Source organism: Monomorium pharaonis, unplaced genomic scaffold (assembly GCF_013373865.1).
Source record: "Monomorium pharaonis isolate MP-MQ-018 unplaced genomic scaffold, ASM1337386v2 scaffold_495, whole genome shotgun sequence".
Classification (NCBI taxonomy): domain Eukaryota; kingdom Metazoa; phylum Arthropoda; class Insecta; order Hymenoptera; family Formicidae; genus Monomorium; species Monomorium pharaonis.
In genome coordinates, this window is record NW_023415797.1 from 20,826 (window position 1) to 30,567 (window position 9,742).

The 9,742-nt window shown below is 26.7% G+C and overlaps 1 protein-coding gene across 4 annotated transcripts; it reads left to right on the forward strand.

Annotated features, from left to right (window-relative positions):
• Positions 1-872: 872 nt before the first annotated feature.
• On the forward strand, positions 873-9,115 carry LOC105840933 (cdc42 homolog). Of its 4 annotated transcripts, none has more exons than XM_028192433.2 (6): positions 941-1,014; positions 1,328-1,430; positions 4,430-4,629; positions 4,788-4,897; positions 7,616-7,813; positions 7,973-9,115. In XM_028192433.2, the coding sequence occupies exons 3-6, from the start codon at positions 4,452-4,454 to the stop codon at positions 8,060-8,062; spliced, it is 576 nt and encodes a 191-aa protein (XP_028048234.1). In that variant the 5' UTR covers positions 941-1,014; positions 1,328-1,430; positions 4,430-4,451; the 3' UTR covers positions 8,063-9,115. The 4 variants fall into 4 exon arrangements, with proteins under 4 accessions (XP_012543479.1, XP_028048234.1, XP_028048235.1 ...); XM_028192434.1 differs by lacking the exon at positions 941-1,014 and adding an exon at positions 1,021-1,240; XM_012688025.3 differs by lacking the exon at positions 1,328-1,430 and having other exon boundaries at positions 873-1,014.
• The last annotated feature ends 627 nt before the right edge of the window (positions 9,116-9,742 follow it).

Sequence of the window (9,742 nt, forward strand, 5' to 3'; positions counted from 1 at the left end):
ACTGTTGCACTGGTGCAATAAGTTAGAATGAAAAAAATATACTTTGGTCTGTTCTTTCTAGCTGCACTGTTGCACTGGTGCAATAAGTTAGAATGAGAAAAAATATACTTGTCTTACTTTAACTTATTGCACCAGTACAACAGTGCAGCTAGAAAGAACAGACCACTTGTCTCACAAGCCAAAAAAGAAAAGAGAAAAGAGTACTGGCAGTGATGCAGTCTAAAGACCTATAATCAAAGATTCGCCAATGGCAAACACAATTTTGATTGGTCACTTGAGTCACATGGTTTATCCGCCATTGCGTACCCACGCTGGGCGAGGAAGAGGGGAGAGTGCTCTGTGTTGAGCAGTATAGGTTAAAGAAATATGTGTCAGAAATTATAAGGTAATTCAATCTCTGCATTCTCGAGGGTCGCTATATTTTGATGATACACTCAGGAAGAACAAGAAAAATTAAATTTGCATCTGTTATATGGCTGCGTACAACTTGGAGCAGGCTCGCATTGTTTATTATCTCCACTACTCCAAACCCCCGCCCCCGGCCCCAGCCCCCATTCAGTCACCGTATGGGTACAAGATGGTAGATAGCAGTCATGGTGGGGGGCCATTGGCGCATCTTTGATTATAGGTCTTTAATGCAGTCAATATCGAGAAACGCAGCCATTCATGTGTTTAGGCCCTTAGGGAGCGTTTCCACTGAGCGCGTCACGCGTCGCGTCATTCCTTCGCATACGTCAGCATGAAAGGCGCCCTTAAATTTTAGGTATATTAAAAGTATCATGAGGTTTGTTCTGGTTGCCTACACTTTTACACTTCTACGAAAAATATAAGTTCTTATTGGTTTATATTTTTAACCAGCCAATGAGAACTTATACTTTTCGTAGAAGTGTAAAAGTGTAGGCAACGAGAACAAACCTATGATATCATTTCGAAGCCATGTCTATGTGTCTATCTAAAGAAACTACAGATTTCGTGACAATAAAGCATAGTACAGTGTCGACGCCCAGTTTTTACGTGAGTGTTTAATTTAAATTTTGTATATACCTTTGACTACACACATTACACTCATCGTTAACATACTAAGATTTCGGGGAATTCGACTTCACGAACGTCACATAAATATTGGTGCCGAATGTTTTTATCATATGAAGGAGCGAATTTGACTTAATGATCAAAATGGCGACTCCAAAAACAATATTTCTTCAGAGTTCAGATGTGCTACTAAACGTGAAGCTTTCCGGTTACTTTTTGCGTCTGCATAGTAAATTTAACATCAGCCAAGGTGGAAAGCACTGAAATTACGCTAATCCACATACAATTTTTGCAGTTCAATATATGAATAAATTCTCGAATTAGATGACAATTGGCTACATGTTGATTCTTTGCCAATTATAATTGATGCAGCTTTCGTATTCACATACATAAAAGAGGTTTGCGCGCAATAATAATCTGTGATTGCTGTTCACTGCACTTTATTGCACATATAATTAAGTTTAATTGATTAATTCTCAAAGTTCTTACTGGCGTTGTTTCTTGTGTGCTAGTGAATGTAACCATCATAGTTTTATAAAATATAATTTTTCTTTATTTTTTTTTAATGAAAGGATATTATGTTCATTACTTTGTAGATAACAATGTGTCTGTACTATGGTTGGAATGTTGCAATCATAATACATGTTACTATCAGAGTTGTAATTGTGTTTGCATTTATCGACAAATTAATATCTTTATATAATATGACAGTTTTGTTGTGATGTGAATTTATTTGTTTAATTCAAAATTTGTACTGTTATCATAATAATTTATAGAATCACACAATGTTATTTTTGCAAATACTACAAGATAACTTTGATGCTGGTATTTTACTTTTAAATTGCTGGTGAAAAACACAATTTTATTGTCTGGATTGATATCAGATTTTATTTATATTCTGTTATGAATTTGTATTTAATATTTGGTATTTAGATGTCAAAAGATAATATTCAATATCGAAGAAACTACTGTTTAAATGTATTGTAATTATATGTAAATGTAGATTTTTAAAGTAACATATTTTTATGATAAAAAGGATAAAATTAATCAATGGATAAAATTAATCAATTTTATCTTTTGGAGTAGCAAATAAAAAAATAGTATGTTTTTTATTGATTACGTGGAGATAATTACTTATGATTAATCAACTTACTCAGGACTTTACAGTGGATCTTCCTTCTGCTCCTAAAAGTCTCAAAGCTACTCTCTTCTCTCTGCAATTTATTTTCGTGTCTAGCAAAGTCAGTTGAACGCCATTCCGAACGGGCGATACAAGCTGGGAGTTTATGTATATCTCCATTTACTGACTAATAGTCATTTTATCACATTGATAATTTTCAAAATTAACATAATTAGCATATAAGATTTTTAAGCATGTAAATAACAACTTGGTTTGCATTTGCTTGCTTCAACATTTGAAGCCACATTGAGTCGAGAAATAATTTTTTACAGGCGTATTAAAATCAATCGTATTTTAGAAAGTTTATTTCAAATATAAGACCTTTCAAAAATAATGATTTTCGAACCTTACCCAAAATGTAAATGCTGATACAATGCTCTATTGTGCGCCGCATGTCGAACGCGCGTCAAAGATTATTACTTATCAGGTGCTATAACTTTGTTAATTTTGCAAATTCTTTCAATCTGGGCTAAATCTTTGTGCAGACATACCAAATACTTACAAAATATGTAAAAAGAAAAAATCGATTTTTTTGCTAGACTAGAATACCCTCTTAACTAAATGTTCAATTATACTTAATTGTTAAAATGTAATATTAAGGCTTGGGTTTCTCACAGTGTGATGTTTATATATCAGAAACGAACAATGTAAGTACAGTAAATTTGCAAGTAACAGAGCTCGCACCAATGATCTTGACATATATTCTTCTACGAAATCTTTAAGAGATATTAGCCGTCGTTCATTATCTGTTAAAAAGTTATTCATAAAAAATATTTTACAAACGGAACGAATTTTTGTCATTTAGATTTAAGTGCAGACTCTGTTATTGTGCATTTACCAAATGTACTATTATTTCAGTATCTTACACTTCTACATGACATATTGGACAAATGCTTCAGTCAAGTTTGTTTTATATTTCACATGTGTCAAGATTATGAAATTATTATATTTTTAAAAGAAAACTAAAAAATAAAACTAACACAGTAAATAATTTATCATGTCATTTCTCGGTTTTGACGTCGTATAAATACTACACGGAAAAGTCGATCCTTAAATCGATTTATATGTATTTATAGAAAATAGAACAAAAAATAAAATTGATAAACAGTATAAAATAAACTAAATAAATTGTAATATATTTGTTATTATATTGGACAAGGGCAAAAGTTTAGTGGTTTTTTATAAATGTAACTAATATTTCTTTATTCCACTGACCGATATGTTAATATAGCATATTTCATTTAAAAAAGATAATAATTAGTTGTCATTTAGAAAAGAAAATTAAATAAATTTGAATAAGTCATAGAGTTTGTAAATAAAAATAAAAATGAGCAAAGGGTTCATGTACATACACATAGGAACAATAATGTATGATTATATATGATAATATTGAATGCTTACTCATTTAAAGTTAGTAACGTCCTGATTTTCATTTAGGATACAATACGTGCAATACATGTATAGAATATCCAGAACATAATTATAGTTTCAAATGAATAGGCAAATGAATTAGAGATGGCAATTAATGCCAATTCACAGAAGATATTGATGAATGTATGGTATTGAAAAAATTTGCAATGCACACTAGTACAAGCTACCGATATTGTTATTTTTCGCAGATTGTAATTAGTACAGCATTCTCTCCGAATGTATTACAAATGTTTTTACACTATTTTGAATATTTGTTTCTCTCAAAAATTTGTAAATTATTACGTGTACATATAAACAGGGACAAAAACGCCTACCATCAATGGCAATTTCAAATCATTGCCATATAGTTGCGACTAGAATAACTAAAGATAAGAATTAATCATATTAAAGAATCAGCGCTCAATGATTTAATGTAATTTCAATTTTAAAGAAAAACTGTGCCCTAGAATTCTTTTGCTTAACAATGACAACGTACGCAATTTAGTGAATATAAATTCATAAATTTTAACAGAAAAAAATTGATTATTTAATTATACATTTAATTATATATTAACAGATCAATTGCTTTTGGATATAGAAAACAAAGCTTTAATTTATCTTTATAATATTTATTCGAAACCCAAAACGTTTGCACTCATTTAACATTTAATATTGTAAATGCAATATTAAATTTTTTAATCAAGAATTGATTATGAATAAATTTTTGCAATCTGTTTTCACTAATTATATTTTTGATATAATTAAGCTGTTATGCGAAATATTTTTATTATTCCGATTTCTTTACAGGCAGCATTTAGCAAAGCTTAAAATGCAGACAATAAAATGTGTAGTAGTTGGAGATGGAGCAGTTGGTAAAACTTGTTTATTAATCTCTTATACTACGAATAAATTTCCATCGGAATATGTTCCGACAGTGTTTGACAATTATGCAGTTACTGTCATGATTGGTGGTGAGCCATATACATTAGGATTATTTGATACAGCTGGTAAATATTGTTATTAGTACACAATAATGTACAACTTTTTATATCAAATTATTTTACATGATATATATAACAAGTTGTATTATAAATAAATAAAAATAAAGTAGAAATGGTCATGTTAGTATAGATAATTTATTTAAGTTTTTAAATATTTCTTTTAGGTCAGGAAGATTATGATCGTCTACGTCCATTAAGTTATCCACAAACAGATGTATTTCTTGTATGCTTCTCAGTTGTTTCACCATCATCATTTGAAAATGTTAAAGAAAAGGTATAATAAATTTTATAAGCTTAACGAAAATAGATTTAGAAAAAAGTAAGAGAAAGAAGTGAAAAAAGAGAAAAAAAGAAAAGCGACATAACAATAAGATTATTTTTTATATTAACATTTTTGTTTCTTTAAATTATTAGAGAATTTTCTTATTAGTTATTATCTATTTAGAATAAATGTATGTATAAAAACATATGTTGGTCGAAATTATTGGGTCGCGCCTACTAACATTAAGGGTGCGTTCGGGGAGACGCTATTAGCGCTATCAGCATCAGTTTATCCTTGTTCTACTTTTAATGAATAATGAAGATGGACTGATAGCGCTAATAGCGTCTCCCCGAACGCACCCTAAGTTAAACTTACGCGTCACTTTTGGATTAAGTAGTAAATGTAATATTTATAGTCATATTTATCTTTAATCATCTTTCGTGACCAGAACATATATCTTCCATTTATGAAAGAAATAACTTTGAAACAAATAGTCCTAATGATTATCTACCTTGACGCATTTTAAAGAGGAAAGTTTAGTAAAACATGTAAAAAAGTTAGTATATTTTTAATTTTAATATTTTCAATATAATATAGTTATTTTAAAATTGATGAAAAACTTAATTTTTGGTTGAATCTAATAATTTGTCGAAAAGTTACTGACTCATTATAAATTATAAACTTAAACTTTTAACTTGATTGTAAAAAAATACAAAAAATTATTTTTTTTGTATTTTTTTATTATAATAAATTTTATTATAATAAATACATGCAACAGTTTATATGTGTAATTAAACTGTACACAAAACTGCCTTTCAAATTCAGAATATTTTTACAATTCCAAATGTATTATAAGTTAAATGGTCATATGTATATATAATATATATATGAATGTGTGCATGTTTTTCGATGAAATAATATATATGGACATTCTAGTCAAAGGTCCACCTAAAAATCAACTGCTAAATATTTTTTTAATAATTATAGAAACATGTTAGTACATTTATTGTATAACGTTAAAGGTAAAAAAAGTAAATATTATATGACTTGTATTTAAGATATTGGGAATTGTTAAAAAAATTTTTTCTTTTTTTACAATTGTAGATAAAATTATTAAATATAAAAAAATTTTAAAGACATGTATTTTGTAGAATTTTTCCCGTACTTTTAGATAAAAGGGTTTATTTTGGTGAAAAAAATTAATAGTAAGAAATCCATTTTTTTATTTTAAATAAATGAAAAATAAAGAAATGAAAAATTATGCCCACTTTTAAAAATTTGAAAAAATTATGAAAAATACTATAGTGCATATGAAAAATATTAGTGTATGTAGAATATAATACAATAAAGGACACCGTGAAAAAAATATTTTTTAAAAATTGGAATTTTAGCAAAATCAATTTAAAAGAAATATGAAGTTATTGTTATATGAAGAAGTTAATGTCATTGTGTGCCTGTAACGACTATTTTGTAGGCTTTGAGAAAATAATAAATTCGAATATTTCCAAAAGAAACTGAAAATTTGATTTTATTTTTCAATATAGTTTCAATCAAACAAGCAGATTTATAATTTTTTAAATTCTTTTGAAAAAATAATTTTCTCGAAGCCTACAAAATAGTCGTTATAGGTAGATAGCCATGATAACTTTTTCATTCGATGAAAATTTCTTCTCTCCGAATCAGATCTTTAAGTTTAAATAGAAAGAAATCACATGGGGCCAGATCTGGAGAACAAGATGAAGGGAGTATTAATTTATACTCTAACTAGTAACATTTAGGCGTTGTGACGGTTGATGTATGAGATGGTGCATTGTCAATAATTGCGCTACGGCGACTTTGCAAATAACTCTCGACTTGGCTGATCGACGTCAGTGGTAATCCTTGCAATTTTACTGGGAAAGCTGTTTCTCAATAAATACACTAAAAAATTAAAATATAAAAGAAAGTATCTTAAAAAATCTATTTTTTAAATATAAATATGATTGAAATTCTAATTTTCTTGTGAAAAAAAATATTTATTTATGAATGGATTCCATTGCGATCTCGAAATCTTTATTGTATCATATTTTATATTAAATATTTTATAAATATTTTTTTATCTAAAAGTATGGAAAATCTACAAAATTCATGTCTATAAAATTTTTTTATATTTCATAATTTTATCTACAATAGTAAAAAAAGAAAAATTTCTTAGAACGATATATTTCTAATGTCTTGAATACAAAGCATATAATATTTATTTTTTTTACCTTTAACCTTATAAGTGTACTAACATGTTTCTATGATCATTTAAAAAATATTAAATAGTGAAGTCATAATGATAATAAATAATATACTTGTGTATCTACGTTGTTTAGGCGTCAGAACCAATTTTTGTGGTCAGTAATTATAACAAACAGGCAAATGACAATTGATCACATTTTAGAAAGTAAACAAAATTGTGGGACTATCTACATTTTGTTATTTTCGCTTCAGATTTGTAATTGGCAACCTTAGAAACTTTAAATAAGCTTTATAAGATTTATATTCCAATTTAAATAAATTAATTTTTATTTGCATATTGAATCCGTCATTTTTAATTCTGTTATTTTGACTTCAGATTTGTATTCAGCAATCTCGAAAACTCAGAATTATCTCAATATAAAACTTAATCCTTTGTAAAAGTTGTGGCTATGAAAGAATTAAAATATAACATTTTATTATTAATAATTTTTTTATATATTATATCAGTGGGTACCAGAAATAACACACCATTGTCAGAAAACACCATTTCTATTGGTCGGAACACAAATCGATTTACGGGATGATGGAGCCACGATTGAAAAACTAGCAAAGAATAAACAAAAAGCTATTTCGGGTGAACAAGGAGAAAAGCTTGCCAAGGAATTAAAAGCTGTAAAATATGTTGAATGTAGCGCTCTTACACAGGTAACTTCTCTTTTAGACAACACAAAAACCCCTTTTATAAAAATCTTAAATATTGCAAATTAGATTTAATAATTAATATTTAGTTAGTTTTTTATTTACTTAGTTAATTTGTTAAATAATTTTTTAATATTGTAACTGTTTGTTTTTTTCATCCTTCAGAAGGGACTTAAGAATGTCTTCGATGAAGCAATATTAGCAGCTTTAGAGCCTCCAGAACCTGTTAGAAGAAGAAGGTGTATTATTTTGTAGAAAATGTACGACTTTTTTATAAAACTATTAGTTCTACAGTAAGAAGACTGTAAGTTTCATACATCATACACACTGCATGCGAAAGTACAGTGACAATTATTAAATTCTAAGGCATATAATAATATTTTATAACATTAGCGATATATACATAGATGTCGCTTATTTGTTACAATAACATAACTAAAAAATTGTCATTTTTTTAAGTTGTCTGCGAAGAAAGAATTTTGATGCGAAGAATGAAAATTTAATTCAATCAATAAAGAACTAATGACACTCATCTAATATTCTGTTATAATTAGTAGACCAGACCATTATCAAAATCGCATTAAAAAATATTACAAAATTTTAATAATTTAGAACATTTAAACTTTGGTAAACTTTGTTTTTTGAGTTATGTTGTTGTATAAAATTCGTGATAATGAAGCAATCTTTATCTATATTTACATTGTATAAATTTTAGAATTATAAATTTATAATTTTAATTATTAAATTATATCTTTGTCTTGTACAATAATTGTTATACCAGCATATTTTCACATTATTCTGTCTATTTTTGTTTGCATTGTAACGCTCAAATGTATAGACTGTCTTACACAGAATGTTAAAAGATTTAAAAGAATTAAGATACATAATATCTGCATAATATATATTTGAATTGTTAAAGAAAAAATTTTGCTCAATATAAACTTTCATAAAGCGAATTGTATGTTTTATACGATTTCATATGAATTGTAACACAACATACATATATGCAAAAGTGTAACATTATTGATTTCTGTGAATTTTAAAAATATCTTATATTAAAAATATTATGTTTAATATTTTTCCATATATTTAATAAAAATTTTTACGTTTCTTTGTAGTGCTCTATTCTTAATTTTCTATATATTTTTGGTACATTCCTCTGTGTACCTAACATATATATATTCACACGAATAATGTGTGTGCAAATAATGCAATGTCTGTCAATACATTTAATTATTTATAAATCAATAAACTTTGCGTTGTAGATCATAAAAATAATTAAACGAGAATTACGAATGTATGATATAACATATATTGTTATTATTTACAAAACCTGATAGAAAAAAAGAAATACTTGTTATTATATGTAAAGGCATCACATGCATACATATATGTTATAGATAGCTAGATTGTCGTAAGATTTATAAAACTTTTTTTGTGGCCATACATTATCAACAAAACAAATAATTATGTTAATATATTCGATTAGTTCAATGTATTTCTACACTTATATTCTTATTTATTTATTTATAGCCTTATATGATTTTTAGTTACATCATTTTTAGTTACGTTCAATATTTTAATAATAACTATCATATCCATTTCATATCTACATAACTGCTATGTAAGCCCATTCTATATTAATTACGTTAAGTATTAGTCCATTTATTAATTTATTTATATTTACAATTGTTAATTAATATTCTATGTGAAAATTGAATATTCATAATCTGCTTTATTTAAGACCATTTTTTTATTCTTATTTTTAATTATTGTCTTTAAATTATTTAAAATTGTAATATATATTACTATAGTATATATTATTATATATCATTAATTATTACTATATTATATTGTATATTATGAGTTAGTCATTATCATTTTTTTTAAATAGAATTATATGATTATTTTATACAATATGATTCCTTTAATTTT

Bases quoted from the DNA above. Each gene is read 5' to 3' on its own strand.
- LOC105840933 (XM_012688025.3), top strand. From the start codon at position 4,452: ATGCAGACAATAAAATGTGTAGTAGTTGGAGATGGAGCAGTTGGTAAA. The intron at 4,898-7,615 runs GTATAATAAATT...ATATTATATCAG, and splicing joins TTGAAAATGTTAAAGAAAAG to TGGGTACCAGAAATAACACA. The intron at 7,814-7,972 runs GTAACTTCTCTT...TTCATCCTTCAG, and splicing joins AATGTAGCGCTCTTACACAG to AAGGGACTTAAGAATGTCTT.